General features: G+C 43.0%; 1 protein-coding gene across 1 annotated transcript; it reads left to right on the top strand.

Annotated features, from left to right (window-relative positions):
• The first annotated feature begins 8,319 nt into the window (after positions 1 to 8,319).
• On the top strand, positions 8,320 to 9,497 carry LOC139188616 (uncharacterized). Its single transcript, XM_070806239.1, has 2 exons — positions 8,320 to 8,664; positions 9,225 to 9,497. The coding sequence occupies exons 1-2, from the start codon at positions 8,320 to 8,322 to the stop codon at positions 9,495 to 9,497; spliced, it is 618 nt and encodes a 205-aa protein (XP_070662340.1).
• The last annotated feature ends 6,642 nt before the right edge of the window (positions 9,498 to 16,139 follow it).

Genomic DNA, 16,139 nt, shown 5'->3' with positions numbered 1-16,139 from the left:
ATGAAGATGGAAAGAAGAGATCTTCCCCGCCTGCTCATGAGATGCCTAGTTAAGAAAAAACTGAAGACTTCTTCTGCTACTCATGAGGGTCCGCTTGCTACCGAGAGGTATGTGATTGACATAACTTCTTCTAATGGGAAGAAAAATAAGGCTGCTAGATCTGAGCATGTGGCGTCTTCCATGTTGAGAATGGCTAGTACAATTGTGGATAAGATTGCTCAGCGTAAAGGTTTTATCATGCCCCCAGTGCCGAAGTCTGTACCAGGACGTTCTTTGGGAGCCAAGTCCGGTTCACCTTTGTAGAGACTTGCTATTATGAAGAGTGGTAAGGTGGACTCTGCTGCTAAAGTGGCGCCAAAGCCTGCTCCATTTGCTGCTGAGATTGATTCGCCTCATATTCAAGATCTTAAGCTTGCAATTTCTGAGCTTCGTTTCGCTGCTTATGCTAAGAAGGGAGTGGATGAGCTGCAGCGCGTCTATGTTAGTCTGCTTAAGAAGAATGAGCAACTGAAGGGTGAGAATGATGGGTTTGAGGTTTTAAGACCTTCTCTATTTCTCCGAAAGACTTGCTTGCTTTTACTTTTAAGGCTTCCATTGGTGAAGTAGTTGGAGAAGTTAGTGCCCAGACTGGGGCAGCCGGGGGTGAAGCGCCGGATGATGCCGTTGCTAAGAGTGTTACGGCTGTTGAAAGTGTGGCGACCGAGTAGTCGTGGGATGTCCAAGCTGCTGTAGTGTAGTATTTTAGGTAGCCTTTAGGATTTTCTTTGTTTTTCCTTGTAACTCTTGTTTTGCTTGAACTCATTCAGCCTTTGCTAGTTGTTTATAAACATGTTTTCCTTCGTTTTTCTTCATCTTCACTTCTTTTGTTCATGCCCTAACCTTTAGACTTGATAGACCAGTGGCAGGCATGCTACTTTTTTATAAGCAGACAAGCTCGCGTAGCCTATGCAACTGTAGGTGTTGGTGTAGAACTTTGCAAAGTTGTTAGCCATAGGGTTGGCAGCCGGATGCCTTACTTACAGAAGAAGACAAGTCCGCGTAACCACTAGGCTGTTAACCTTGACTTTCTTCAATTCCGTAGGTTGCGTAGCAAGTATCACAACACTTTAGGACTTGGTGTAGGTTGTTCCGCGCTTAGCAGAGGTGAAGCTTATCGACTACGTAGCATGTCGGCAGTGGATAAAACTTCGTATATGCGCGCTAGCTTGTTTAACCTTTCACAAGAATGTGCGGTTGTATAAGTCTAGCGTGGCTTTACTGCTCGAAGGGCAAGCCGTAGGCAGTCTTCCGGAATCCGTAAGCTACCTTAGTGCACTCGGTAGCAGCTTTAGGATTCCAGGGCAGCCGTCCATCGGATGTACTGCGTAATGTGCCCTCTCCGTCTCTAGGGCCCGGTTCCCCACGGATTAGGCCAAGAGACCCAAAATCCTTCAGTTAGCTAAGCCTTGAAAAAGACCATTGCGGCTACTTCTAGGAATCCCGGCGCAAGCCATCGTGCATCTAGTTATACTAGGGCAGCCAGGCTCATCCACGTCTGGATATTCGGAGTGTAAAGTTTATCCTCCCGTCTTGGAGAGCTGACCCATATGGGTGTCGGGGAATTGGTTTACCCTCTCGCACTGGAGAGCAATTAGTTTACCCTCTCGCACTGGAGAGCATGGTTGGTCCCTCGGGGGGCGCAATTCCTGCGATGGGTCCCTAAGAAGGGCACAGTCTTCTTTTGAAGTGCTGGAGTGATCACTTGTTGTAAGCATGCAGCCGAGCCAAGTTGTGATTACTTCTGAATTCCTCATTGAAAAACGAGTGAAACGAACGAGAACTTAGCTGTAAGGTAGGAACTGCATAACAACTGGATAGTCATCGACTTGTGAGGTGGTGCCCGTCGAGCTTCTTAAGTCTTCGGGCTTTGATGTAGTCGGAGGTCACACTTGGTACTTCTTCAGATTGTAGGCGCTCTACTACTTTTCGATCTTTTTATCGTTTCATGGTAGCGGGGGTATAATTACTTTTGCCGCCTATTCTGCTGAGCTTGTACAGACCTTCCTAGATGAGATCCATCTTTTTAGATGTTTCGGCTTGCCTATTGCCTTAAGGATATCTCGGCATGGACATATGCTGCTTGATGCCATATTTTTGGAAGAACTTCGCCAAATCTTTGCCCACGAATTACAGGCCGTTGTTGGTGACGATGGATTAAGGGATGCCAAATCGGTACATGATGTTCCTCCATATGAAGCGATATATGTCCGTCTGAATCGTGGTCGTCATGGGCTCTGCTTCCACCTATTTGGTGAAGTAGTCGGTTGCCACGAACCACGGCTGCTCGCGAGCCTTTGTAGTTGGATGCGCCGTTGACATGCGAATGCCAGAAATCTTCATTGAGGGAATATGTGCGGCTAAAGTGTGATCGACTGCCTTCGGGGCATCGTTGGGCCGAGTTGTTACGTTCGTCAGAAAACTTTGCATCTGCCAGGGTCTACGCCTTTATCGTCGCCGGTTTGGATTCGGCGAAATAGTGCGTCATGATGATGACTGCAGGTAATTGTAGAATATAGGTAGTCGGGCCCCCAGCTCTTCTCGCATGATGGTAGAGCTTATTGCTACTTTAGATACCGTCAAACATGCGAATAAGTCCTCCGCTGCTTCTAGGGAGGTGATGTCGGGTACTTCTTCAAGTCCTTGAATGTGCATTGGCGAGCCTCATCCCAAAGTGCATGCTTCTCTGCTAAAGCAAAAGAGTCTGCCAGAGTTAGATCTTCTTTCATGATCAATTTTCCGAATAGAGGGTGGTCTGCGGGAAGTCCTTTTTGGAAGGCTGCTCTAGCTATCGAGTCGTTGCATCCGACTATTTTTGCCTTCTCTACTTTGAACCTCCTCACATAGTCGCGAAGCGACTCCTTTGGGTTCTTCTTGACGTCGAACAAATGGTCAGACTTCTTTTTGATCGAGCGATAGGATGAATATTCTTTGGTGAAAACCAAAGAAAGTTTGTAGAAATTCTGGATGGATTGTGGCGGCAGGGTGTAGAACCAATCTTGCGCCTCGCCTTGTAGAGTGGTGGCGAATATCTTGCACATGAGATCATCGTTGTTTCGATAAAGGATCATTGCACTTTGGTAACGTTTTAAGTGTCTCTCCGGGTCTTCATCCCCTTTGAAAGATGTGAAATGTGGCATGCTGAACTCGCGTGGAGGCTCTGCCTGCTCAATCTCCTCCGTGAAGGGTGACCTGCTTATGTTGGTTATGTTCCGTCGTAGTGCCTCGTTGGTGACCTCGTTGCGTTGGAAATCATGCAATCGCTTGGTCAAGAGTCTCTCTACTTCTTCCTGAATTTGCCTTTGTTGGGGTAGCGGAGCTCTCGGCTGCCCCCAGTCATGACTTGCTGGTCTAGGCTGCTTTTCCATGTGTTTGGCTCGTCTATGCCGCGGATGCAGTGCATGTGATGTGTTCCTAGTAGGCGAGCGAGTTCTTCGCATGCTGCTGGTTGAACTTGAGTTGGATTGAGTGACTGCTTCTCTCCGTCCGTCGTGCTGCCTACTCTGATGTGAGGTGGAGGATGCTCATTGTGGGCTTAGCTGCGAATAGACACTTTGCCCGGAAGGTTGTTCATGTTGACTATCGGAGTATAACCCCAACCGTGAATGTATGCTCCTCCGTGGGCCTAGTCGAGAGTGCATGCTCCTTCGCGCTCTAAGACGGGAATGTACACTGCCCAAACGTTCGGCTTGTGGCTGCTTGCCGGGACGTTGCTGGAAATGTCCGTCTGCCCTTGTCCTACTTCGGGATACCTCGTCCGGGGCACGTTAGATCCCAATGTGTTGCAAAAGTTGATTCACCAAGGTTGTCTGTTGTGCAAGGGCGCTCGTCAACTCTATGACTTGTCGAGACAAGTGTTGTTCGCCATTTGGATTGGAAGAGCTTGGAAGGAATGCGCCTCTTTGGGCAGTGAAAGGGTGGTAGACTTCGGGCGCGAGATTTGAGTTGGGAAATGTCAAACCCGCGAAAAAATGTGGTGAGAATGCCCCCGGTTCGATGGTAGGTCCGGATGGTTGAGATAGTCTTGGGCCGACTTGGGCTGCTTGGAAAGCCACTGGAGCAGGATAGGCAGTGAGAGTGGGCTGCTCGTCGGGAGCAGGCTGGGTCATGAAAGCAGGCTGCTTGGCAGGAGCAGGCTGGGCCATGGGAATGGGCTGCTCGACGGAAGCAGGTTGGGCCATGGGAGTCGGCTGCTTGACGGAAACAGGCTGGACCACGAGAGTGGGCTGCTCATCGGGAGCAGGTTGGGTCACGAGAACAGGCTGCTTGGCAGGAGCAGGCTGGGCCACGGGAGTGGGCTGCTTGATGGAAACAGGCTGGACCACGGGAGTGGGCTGCTCGTCGGGAGCACGCTGGGTCACGAGAGCAAGCTGCTTGGCAGGAGCAGGCTGGGCCACGGGAGTGGGCTGCTTGATGGAAACAGGCTGGACCACCGGAGTGGGCTGCTCGTCGGGAGCAGGCTGGGTCACGAGAGCAAGCTGCTTGGCAGGAGCAGGCTGGGCTGCGAGAACAAGTTGCTTGGCGGGAGCAGGCTGGGTCGCGAGAGCAAGTTGCTTGGCGGGAGCAGGCTGGGCCACGGGATTGGGCTGCTCGACGGAAGCAGGCTGGACCACGAGAGTGGGCTGCTCGTCGGGAGCAGGCTGGACCACGGGAGTGGGCTGCTCGTCGGGAGTAGGCTGGGTCACGAGAGCAGGCTGGGTCACGAGAGCAGGCTGGGCCACGAGAGTGGGCTGCTCAACGAAAGCAGGCTGCTCAATGCGCGGTGCATGTGAATGCGAGGCTTGGGCTTGGGTCCACGTAAACTTGGATGACACGGCTTGGATTGTGGTCTTGGCACCGTGAGCCTTGGATGGCACGGCTCGGGCCGTGGTGAAGGCTCCATGGACCTCGCCACGAGTGGCTACCGAAGTAGCCACCGCGGTGGTTCCCATGGTGGCCGTGGTGAAGGCACCATGGACCTCGCCGTGGGTGGCTACCGAGGTAGCCACCGCGGTGGTTCCCATGGTGGAAACTCGTGGTGGTGATGCCGCTCCCCTTATTGTCGCATTTTGCCTCACGAATCTCTGGGCCGTGGTGAAGGCTCCATGGACCTCGCCACGAGTGGCTACCGAAGTAGCCACCGCGGTGGTTCCCATGGTGGCCGTGGTGAAGGCACCATGGACCTCGCCGCGGGTGGCTACCGAGGTAGCCACCACGGTGGTTCCCATGGTGGAAGCTCGTGATGATGATGCCGCTCCCCTTATTGTCGCATTTAGCCTCACGGATCTCCGCAATCCCATTTCTTGAACATTAGAATTTTCACTTGTGGAATTTTCTAAATTTCTAGCCATTATATTTTGCTTATACGTTTTATCAAAGAACCTTTGCAAGTAAAAAATTCTAATAAGAAGAACGTATGAAAAATATTCAAATGGACTAGAAAATAAAGAAAAAACCTTTTTGTGCGAGAGTCTTCTACGAGTATGGATTTCAGCTCTCAATGAAAGCACCAATTTGTGGATGCAAATTTCTTCCTCCTCGATCTTGGACGATTTTGCACCTACAAAACAATTAACACCTTAGGTTAAGGCCAAGAGCCTCACGCGCCCACGATGAATGGGGGGGCTTTGGCCGAAGAACCTCCGATGCCAAAGTTAGAATTTAGAGAGAAAGAGTGTTTAGAGAATTTTGGGATTTTTGCCAAAGTGTTGGAATTGATTTTTTTGGTGAGAATAGGTGCCTATTTATAGAGTTAGGAGGTGGCTAGGGTTTTTAGGTTTAATTAGCCAATTTATTATGATTAATTGGCTAATTTAAACATAAAGGAATGTTTTGATGGTTATGGGTTTAATTGGCTAGCTAATTAGTGTAATTAAAAAGGGAAAATGGTGGAAAAGGTAGAGAATATGATAGGCTCTTTTTGGATGGGAATGGCCGGCCCTTGGTGTGATTTTGGGGTGATTTGGTGATGTAATTAGCCTTTAATATATTGATTATATTAATTGGTTGAGGATGTTATGGAATGTTTGAAATAAATGGCTAATTGAATAAGGAAAAAATGAGGTAAAAACATATATGAAATAGGTTTTGAATTGTTACCCATTTTGGGTACTTCTGACTTGGTTGATGGATGATTCTCCACTGCTCGCGTGTAGGAGACCCGGTATGCCTCGAGGGTATTTTTGTCCTTTTTGTCCAAAAAACCCACGTGTCGCCTTGTGAATATTTTTGGCTCCACAATCATGGTTGATCTTGAATAGACCAAAGATGTATTGGAAGTATGCCCACAAAGCCACTCATTTGATGTAATAGCTTTTGGAATACTTATTGTATTAAACTATTATATGTTTAATGAAGGGCAAAGCTTATTGTTAATCACTATTTATTGTATCATGTGTTTAAGCAATAAGGGAATCCAAGGAAAGTATTTAATCTGAGAGAAGTAATCTAAGTAAGTTAGATTAACAAGACCTTTCTCTTATGTTCATTCCTAAAACATTCCTAGCCATAGGATTGCCAATTGGGCATTGACAATCCACTAAGGTTAGTATGTGTTATGTCAACTCAAGCGTGAGTATGACTAGTCTCAAGTCATTTAGTGTTGGACACTAAGACAAACACGTAGGTGCTTGAAAGGGTGATCAAGTACACTGAACAACGATAAAAAAAGAGTTCGAACATACATGTCATGTAAGAACTTGTTAGTTGCAATATGAAAAGTAGTCCTTTGACCTGAGGCATCATATATGTCTAATGATTAGGTCCTTGATCTTTGATCATGTCAAATGCATTCCATCGAGAGTGTCCACGGCATTGTTGGGGTCAAGATATCTAGTCATGTAGGCATATAAATGCACAACAAGAGATCTCTAACCTTCCATGGTGGAATGAGAATACTCTAAGATATGATTCGGGAGTCTTTGGCAAAAGCATATGAATATGACTTAGGAAGTTTGTTTCAAATCATATTCAATTGAATCATATAAAGAAGTATCACATTGGATAGTAGACATAAAACAAATTATCACTCAAACAATGTGATTAAGAGTATTGTATTAGAGAAGGATCGTATTGCATTGTAATTGTAACTGGATAGGTTCTCCAACCACTTCTACTTAGCTTGGGTACCCATGACATACTGCTAGGTATCACTCATGGTTTGTGGAAGCCCTGAAGATTAGCAAACACTAATCTTCAACAAAGGGAGAATTGAAATGTTGTTTCAATTCACAATCGATCGTTAAGAGTAACAATTGCCCACTGCGTCGCTAATTGAAACCTAGTGGATCGTACACCGAGTAAGGATGAAAGTGATTAAATATAAATGAGATGGATAAGCGATTAAATGGTTTAATTGAGAATTGTGAAGATTAATTAATTAGTTAATTAATTTTACGAAAGGTTCGTATTGGGCTTTTAAGTTGGTGTTGGGTTTCGGGGCCCAAAAGTGTTTTGGTCCACAAGGCCCATTATGTTTAAGTTGTATGACAACTAAAACAAAATGGGCAATTAGCCTAATAACAAAGACAAGGCCGGCCATAAGGGTGAGTGGATGCAAACTTGAATTAATTACAAGTTTGCCACTCACATGTGATGTAGTATAAAGTCAACTTTATAGCTTTTTCTCATTAGGGTTTTCTTGAAGAAAAGAAGAGAAACACCTTCTCTCTTTTTTTTTCTAAAAGGAGGCCGGCCACTTAGGGAAGAATTAGCTAGCAATCTTTTCTTCTCTAAGTCATCCATTTCATCTTCACACCTCATCCTTAGTGTGGAGACTTAGAGACACCAAATCTTTGGTGTTCTTGGACATCATTTCCTCACATCCTCAAGGAGCAAAGGAGCATCAAAAGGAAGAAAAACCCAATGAAGATCCAAGGAGCTAGGAGGTGACTTGAAGGCCCTCCACTTAGGTGAATCCCTTGTGTAAACAAGGATGAGCTTCAAGGGTAATGAATCTCTAAATCCTTCCCTCTTTTTAATATTGTTAAAGAGTCTTGTGGTTCACCATTCACTAGGCTTTGAAAGTCATGGGTTTTATAATTTTTTTTAATGCATGCCTACTTTAATGTGTTATTAGTTTGCATATGTGTTCATATGTTCTCATATGTTCTTAGTTAGGAAAAAAATTTTCCTTCAAGATGAGAAAGAGGATACATGAGATGATGCAGATGTGAACCTCATCGAAGAAGAAGCATTAGATAGTGAAGAATCAGATGAAAACAATCACCTATCAAAAGGAGATTCCTCTCATGACTCACCAAATGAAGCCACTTCCAATGACGGACGAGTTAGAAGACATTCGGCATGGATGAGAGATATGTGAGTGGAGAAGGCCTTTTTGAAGATGAAAACATGGCTCATTTAGCTTGGCTTGTTGACAGTGATCCTATCACTTATGAAGAAGCTGAAAAGAATGCAAAGTGGAGGAAAACTATGAATTTGGAAATTGAATCCATAGAAAGAAACAACACATGGGAGTTGATCAAGCTAGCATCAGGAGGGAAAATGATTAGAGTTAAATGGGTTTATAAAACAAAGCTTAATGAGAATGGTGAAGTGGAAAAATACAAGGCTTGCTTAGTTGCAAAAGGGTACAGTTATGGAGTGGATTATGCTGAAGTGTTTGCACCTGTAGCTCGCTTAGACACAGTGAGAGTTATACTTTCACTTTGAACCTAGAAAAGTTGGTCAGTTTATCAGCTAGATGTCAAGTCAGCGTTCTTACATGGAGAATTAAGTGAGGAAGTGTTTGTTACACAACCTTCATGTTATTAAAAAAAAAAAGGGAAGAACATAAAGTATACAAGCTTAAGAAGGCCTTATATGGACTTAAACAATCTACTCGAGCTTGGTATAGTCATATAGAGTCTTACTTTATTAAGGAGTGGTTCAAAAAGTGCCCACATGAACACATTTTGGTCGTTAAAACAATGGATGGAGGTAAGCTGTTAATTGTACGTCTCTATGTTGATGATCTTATTTTTTTTTCTGGAAATGATGAGTCTATGTTAAAAGAGTTTAAGTGTTCTATGATGATTGAATTTGATATGACTGATCTTGGAAGAGTGAGTTATTTTCTTGGGATGGAAGTGGTGTAAAGGTTAAAAGGTATTTATGTTGGCCAACAAAAATATGCTTAGGAAGTATTGGAAAGTTTCAACATGGATCAGTGCATTCTAGTGCATAATCCTAATGTTCTTTGTTTTAAGCTGACGAAGGATGAGGATGGGGTCATGGTTGACATCACTATGTACAAACAAATTGTGGGGAGTCTTATGTACCTGATTACCATACGACCTGACATTATGTTCGTTGTGAGTTTAATTAGTAGGTATATGGAACGTCCCACTGAACTCCATCTGCAGGCAGCAAAGAGGGTGTTAAGGTATTTGAAGGGCACAATTGATTTTGGGTTGTTCTACAAGAAAGGAGGAAATGAAGATCTCATTGGTTACATGGTTAGTGATTACGCTGGTGATTAAGATAACATGAAGAGTACTTCAGGGTATGTTTTTATGCTGAGTTCAAGAGCAATCTCATGGTCTTCGAAGAAACAACATGTGGTCACATTATCCACCACTGAAGCTAAATTCATTGCTACAGATTCAAGTGCATGTTAAGCAGTATGGCTAAGAAGGATTTTACAGCAGCTCAATCATAAACAATGCAGATCCACGTTTGTTTTTTGTGATAATAGTTCAGCAATGCTCTCAAAGAACCCAGTAATGCATGGTTGTAGTAAACATATAGATGTTCGTTTCCACTTTCTTTGTGATCTCATTAAGGATGAAGTCGTGGAATTGGCTCAGTGTTCTACTCAGAAGCAAGTTGCAAACATTATGACAAAGCCTTTGAAGTTAAACATGTTCTAAAATTTGCAGGAGTTAATGGGTGTTTGTTTACTTTCAAGTATAAACTGATTGTTGTTCGTATTCAGTTTAAAGGAGGATGTTGAAGTTGTTAGGATATCCTAGCCGTTAGAGTTAGGTTCCTCGTTTTTAGGTTTGCTACAAGTAGTGGTTAATAATCCCTATACTTGAGGGACAAGTTGTTTGGTTGATTTTAATCTCTAGTCGTGTACCGCATAAATAAAACTGTTAGTAAGTGGGTTGCATTGCTTTATTTTCAGTTTCCTTTGTAAGGCTATTTATTGCCATTCATGTTGATGCACAAAATCAGTGAGGACTTTGGTACAACAGAAGTGTTAAGTTTATGACCTTCGTTAGATTGTTCTGGTCACCAGTGTGGATAAGTATGTAAATGGATAGAGACAGGGAAGCAAACACAAGATGTACGTGGTTCACCCAGATTGGCTACGTCCACGGAGTAGAGGAGTTCTCATTAATTGTGAAGGGCTTACACAAGTACATAGGTTCAAGCTCTCATTTTGTGAGTATTAGTGAATGATTTAGTACAAATGACATTAGGAAATATTGTGGGAGAATGATCTCCTTTTATAGAAGAGAGTTTCTAGCTTTGTTCTGACATTGACACGTGTTGTGTTGTGATTGGATTCTAATGTTGACATGTGTCGCACTATGATTAGCTTCTGATGTCGACATGTGTCACGCTATGATTGGCCTCCTGGTTCGAGGGAAACTCTTCTGCGTCATTGACGGTATAACGTTGATCGGTGCTCAGTAGTTTCAAGATTGGTCAAGTATGGTACAAACAGTGCTCCCCTAAGTTCTCGAGTGAAGGAAGCTCTTAGGTTAGGGACTTGCAAGATCCAAGCTGCTGAGTAATCACAAAACTTCTAAGTACCGAAGTGTGGTATCATTTTCAGTTGCCTTATTTATCTCATAAGTAGATGTGACATCTTCTCTGGAAGTACTTTTCCTCTATCTAGGGTGGTATCTTTAACCGGTGGAAATGCACAAGATAAGGTATCAATTTCACTTGAAGTTTACTTGTAGTTTCAGGCTTGGTCAAGCATGATACAAACCATTATTAAGAGTCCACAAAGTCGCCGAGCTAGGAGATCTGTCGAAAGAGGTGACATACAAGGTAAGCAATTAGAGTTCCAAGCAATCAGTCCAGATCAGAAGTTTGATTTCGAGTTCCGACTGATTGTTCTCATTCTCCCTATCTTGCAGGCAGCAAGAAGGATAAAGAGAAGAAAAATGAGAAGAGATGATATGAGATACTTTTGCTTTCGAAAAAGTAACTTTCCACAAGCTTATTCTTGAACTGGGCTGGAGAGTTTTCTGGTTTCCTCCAGAGTATAAGGCCGACTAAAGAATTTGAAGGTCAAAACAAGTCCATCAAATCTAGAGTACGTTTGACCCTGATGATATGAGATACTTTTGTTGTTGACAAAGTAGTAGATGTGGCATGGCGAGGCTTTGCTCTTTGGCGATGGTGTCAGCGAAAGGTTATTGAAGCTTCTCGAGCTATTTGAATAAGGCAACGATGTCGAGCTTGGATTTGACTTAGACTCCTTTGTCTGGATTATGCAGTTCTGCAGGGAGGGTGTCGTGCTATAGTGATCTATTCCAGCTCATCGTTGAACTTTCTGCTTCAATCTTTTGCATCACAGAAGTGGTGCACAACCTTTGCATTTGAATGGTCATTCAGAGTACTACTTCTCAGCAACTCATCCATGCTTGGCAACTTCAGTGTAAAGAGCCAATATTGTATCAACTGTTCTGAGGTATTTACCGAAAGAATTCGCGACCTTGACAACAGTTAAGGATGAGTACTCGAGAACAATGCTAGGTGAGCAACCAGGCAAAGGTTCCGGGTAATCAGCTCCAGATCAGAAGTTTGATTTCAGGTTTCGACTGATTGCTTTCTTTCTCCTTGTTTTGTAGGTAAGAGCAAGGGCAAAGGAAAAGACAGAGAAAAAGCATGATATGGGATACTCTTGCTTTTAACCCTGATGATATGAGATACTCTTGCTCTATTGTGGCTTGTTTGCAGAGGTATTATCGAGGGGAAAAGAAACTGAGTATTTCAAGAGACTCTACTGAGAGTGCCCTCTCGGATGTGAAGAAAAGTTGAGCATTGTTTTTTATTTGCAGGTTTGCTTGGCTGTGGATGATGGAGGTTGACATATATAGGAATTGTCCCAACAGCGAGTAGTAACATTGTTCCTTTACCCTTCTCGGTCATAGCAATGTAGTGGGAGTTGCAAGATTCACGTGTTTTAACTTTGTAAGAGCACTTTGAAAAAGTGGTATGTGGTATCTGGAAAGCTAATGTTGCGTGTGAAGATTGTAGACAAATTTTATCCAAGGAAATCTAGCTCTCGAAGTTCAGAAAGCGATGTCTCTTTGGTTTTCGAACAAGCAATCCTGTTGGGGATCTGGCTTTTGAGATTTAGAGAGCGGTGCCTCTTCGATTTTTGAGAAAGCAATCCTGTTGTGAGTCTGGCTTTCGAGATTCGGATAGCGGTACCTCTTCAATTTTTTAGAAAACAATCCTGGTGGGAGTCTAGCTCTCGAGATTCGGAGAGCGGTGCCTCTTCAATTTTTTAGAAAGCAATCTTGGTGGGAGTCTGGCTCTCGAGATTTGGAGAGCGGTGCCTCTTCGATTTTTTAGCAAGTAATCATGATGGAAGTGTTTTCTCGATGTGAATAAAGGTTGGGCATTTTTACCAGTCTGCCTTGCCACGGAGCACAAAGGCTGACACACACAGGGACTTTCCAGTTATCAAGCAGTGGTGATATTCCTTTACCCTTGTGGTTAATGGTAGGGTAGTTGGACCTTCAAAATTTATATGTCTAAACTTTGTCAGAGATCTTTGGTAAAGTTATCTGTGGTACCCGAAGAGCTGATGTTGCGTGTGAGGATTGTCGACATATTTTACTCAGGAAAATCTGCTTCTCGAAATCCGGAGAGTGGTGCCTCTTCGATTTTTGAACAAACGGCCCTAGTGCCCTTTCTTTTATAGGGGCACTAATTGTGTGCAAGAAGTACGTTCAGAGAGTTATTGCTTGTAGGAACTTTCCCCTTATTTTCATACTTCAGAGATTTATTGGACCTCATTTCTCATTCATCATTTTTGAAAATGTCTGACCCATCCGACCGTCGTTTTGACTTGAACTTTGGTGAAGGGGCAGCCATGCCTCCTCAAGACAACATATGGGCCCATCCTTCTTATCCCCTACTGATCCTCTTACCGTTAGGGACTCTGTGATGAAGAATGATATGACCGCTGCGTTGGTGGCCAGGAACCTTCTCACTCCTAAAGATAACAGACTATTTTCCAAACGGTCTGATGAGTTGGCTGTTAAGGATTCTCTGGCCCTCAGTGTTCAGTGTGCAGGTTCTGTGTCTAATATGGCCTAACGCCTATTTGCTCGAACCTGCCAAGTTAAATCATTGGCGGCTAAAGTGATAAGTCTCAAATAGAAGATTAGAAGGCTCAAGCATGAGAATAAACAGTTGCACATGCTCGCACATGACTATGCTACAAATATGAAGATGAAGCTTGACCAGCTGCAGGAATCTGATAGTCAGATTGTACTTGATCATCAAAGGTTTGTAAGTTTGTTCCAAAGACATTTATTGCCTTCGTCTTCTAGGGCTGTACCACGTAATGAAGCTTCAAATGATCAACCTCCGGTGCCTTCTTCTTCTGGGGTTCTGCCCAGTACTGAGGCTTTGAATGATCACCCTTCGATGCCTTCTCTTTCTGGGGTTCTGCCGATTGCTAAGACTTCCCCTGAGCAATCTTTGTGAAGGCTCCCTCTTGTTTGTTTATTTTGATTCATGTATATGTACATATTTGTAACTTATCAGAGATATCAATAAATAAGCTTTGCTTCATTTCAACGTATTGTGTTAAATATACCAAAGCCTTCTTCACTAAGTTCTTTGAATTTTTTCTTTTGTTGAAACTTGTATGTTGAAGCTTTATGAGTGAAGCATGTAGGTTGAGGTAGTGCTCCCTTAATTTCCCGAGCGAGGAAAACTTCTCGGTTGGAGACTTGAAAGATCCAAGTCACTAGGTAGTTGTGAACCTTCCAAGTATCGAGATGTAGTAGCATATGGTAAGAGTCCCCCAAGTCTCCGGTCGAGGGAGTTGACGAATGAGGTGTCTTGATAGTAGCCAAGTTTCCAAAGTAACAAAACTTCATCGTTTTCCTTTCTAAGTGGTAGCCCAAAATTCCTCCTTCATATATATTTTTTATGAAAGTTGTTAGGCCCAAAGAAGATGAGGTCTAGGCCTTTTTTTTTCGAATTTCCGAAAAAAAAAAATATTTTTAAGCTTTATAGGTGAAACTTTGTAGGTGAAGCTTTGAGGTTGAAACTTTGTTGGGTACCATGAATTTATTTTGCTTCAGACTATCTTGATCAAAAGTGTGTGAAGCTTTTGGCATTTGTAGTTGAAGCTTTGGTGTTGAAGCTTTGTGGGTGAAGCTTTTGTGTTGAAGCTTTGGAGTTGAAGCTTTGTGGGTAAAGCTTTGGAGTTAAAGCTTTTGTAGGTGAAGCTTTTGAGTTAAAGCTTTGTGGGTGAAGCTTTGGAGTTGAAGCTTTGTGGGTGAAGCTTTGGAGTTGAAGCTTTTGTAGGTGAAGCTTTGGAGTTGAAGCTTTGTAGGTGAAGCTTTTGTGTTGAAGCTTTGTAGGTGAAGCTTTGGAGTTGAAGCTTTTGTAGGTGAAGCTTTGGAGTTTAAGTTGAAGCTTTTATGTTGAAGCTTTGTAGGTGAAACTTTTGAGTTGAAGCTTTTGTAGGTGAAGCTTTGGAGTTGAAGTTTTGTAGGTGAAGCTTTTGAGAATTGTGGTTGAACTCCTTTGATGAAGCTTTTGTTAGCACCATAAATTGCTTTTGCTTCAAATTGTCTTGATCAAGAGTGTGTGAAGCTTTTGAGAATTGTAGTTGCCCTCCATTGATGAAGCTTTTGTTGGCACCATAAATTGGTTTTGCTTCACATTGTCTTGATCAAGAGTGTGTAAAGCTTTTGAGAATTATGGTTGCCTTCCATTGATAAAGCTCTTGTTGGCACCATAAATTGGTTTTGCTTCATACATTCTTGATCAAGAGTGTGTGAAGCTTTTGAGAATTATGGTTGAACGCCTTTGATGAAGCTCTTGTTGGCACCATAAATTGGTTTTGCTTCACAGTGTCTTGATCAAGAGTGTGTGAAGCTTTTAAGAATTGTAGTTGTCCTCCATTGATGAAACTTTTGATTTTCACCATAAATTGGTTTTGCTTCACACTATCTTGATCAAGAGTGTGTAAAACTTTTGAGAATTTGTAGTTGTCCTCCATTGATGAAGCTTTTTTGAATTTCCCATTTTTTTTTTTTTTGGGAAAACTAGAAATTTGAAAATGTGGGAGAGACAACGTATACAAATTTTGCTTCCACATTATTGAGCAAAAGATTGTGATGCAAGCCATACCTTGTAGTAGTCGAAGGTTTGGATTAACCATGTAAATTGAATTTGCTTTGAACAGTCTTGATCAAGAGTGTGTGAAGCTTTCTATGAGTTGTATGCATTGTTACAGAGGAGAAATGTCTGAAGCAGATGCAAGAGGACTGAAGAGCTTGATCTTCGTATACCATGCACTGAAGCTGTTGTTGGCTTGCAATAAGACTTTGTTAGTGACTATAACTCTTGTTAGGCATAAGTGCTCCCCTAGTTGAGTTGTAAAGCTTAAGGGTTTTATATTATTTGTGAATGCTAGGAGTTCACATGTACAAGTTGTACCATTCATCTTCTAGTTTGTGGAATGAATGGTGGGTTGCTTTCATCACTTTGTTGGTGGTACGAAGGTGAGTTCCTTCATCACCTTTCATCACCTAGTTTGTGGCACGAAGATGAGTTCCTTCTTCACATTTCATCACCTGGTTGGTGGCATGAAGATGAGTTCCTTCTTCACCTGATTGGTGATAAGAGTGGCAAGTTGCCAAATAATATTAGAGTACGGTTGTACATTTCATCACCTGGTTGGTGGCATGAAGGAGAGTACGAGTTCTACATTTCATCACCTAGTTGGTGGCACAAAGGTGAGTTCCTTCATCACTTAGTTAGTAAGAATAAGGGCAAGGTGTCGAGGCATATTATAGCAAGTGTAGAATGACACAAAGTGTGTTGAACCCTTTCGAAGCACAGTTGGCTTATGTATGGATATGTTGGAATGTATGATGTTTATGTATGAATGTGTTGGAATATAT

This window comes from Malus domestica, chromosome 10 (genome assembly GCF_042453785.1).
Source record: "Malus domestica chromosome 10, GDT2T_hap1".
NCBI lineage: Eukaryota > Viridiplantae > Streptophyta > Magnoliopsida > Rosales > Rosaceae > Malus > Malus domestica.
This window is presented reverse-complemented; position numbering and strand designations above follow the sequence as displayed.

Excerpts from the sequence above, each read along its gene's own strand:
- LOC139188616 (XM_070806239.1), top strand. The coding sequence starts at position 8,320 with ATGGATGAGAGATATGTGAGTGGAGAAGGCCTTTTTGAAGATGAAAAC. Across the intron at positions 8,665-9,224 it reads CTGTAGCTCGCTTAGACACA|CTGACGAAGGATGAGGATGG; the intron begins GTGAGAGTTATA and ends CTTTGTTTTAAG.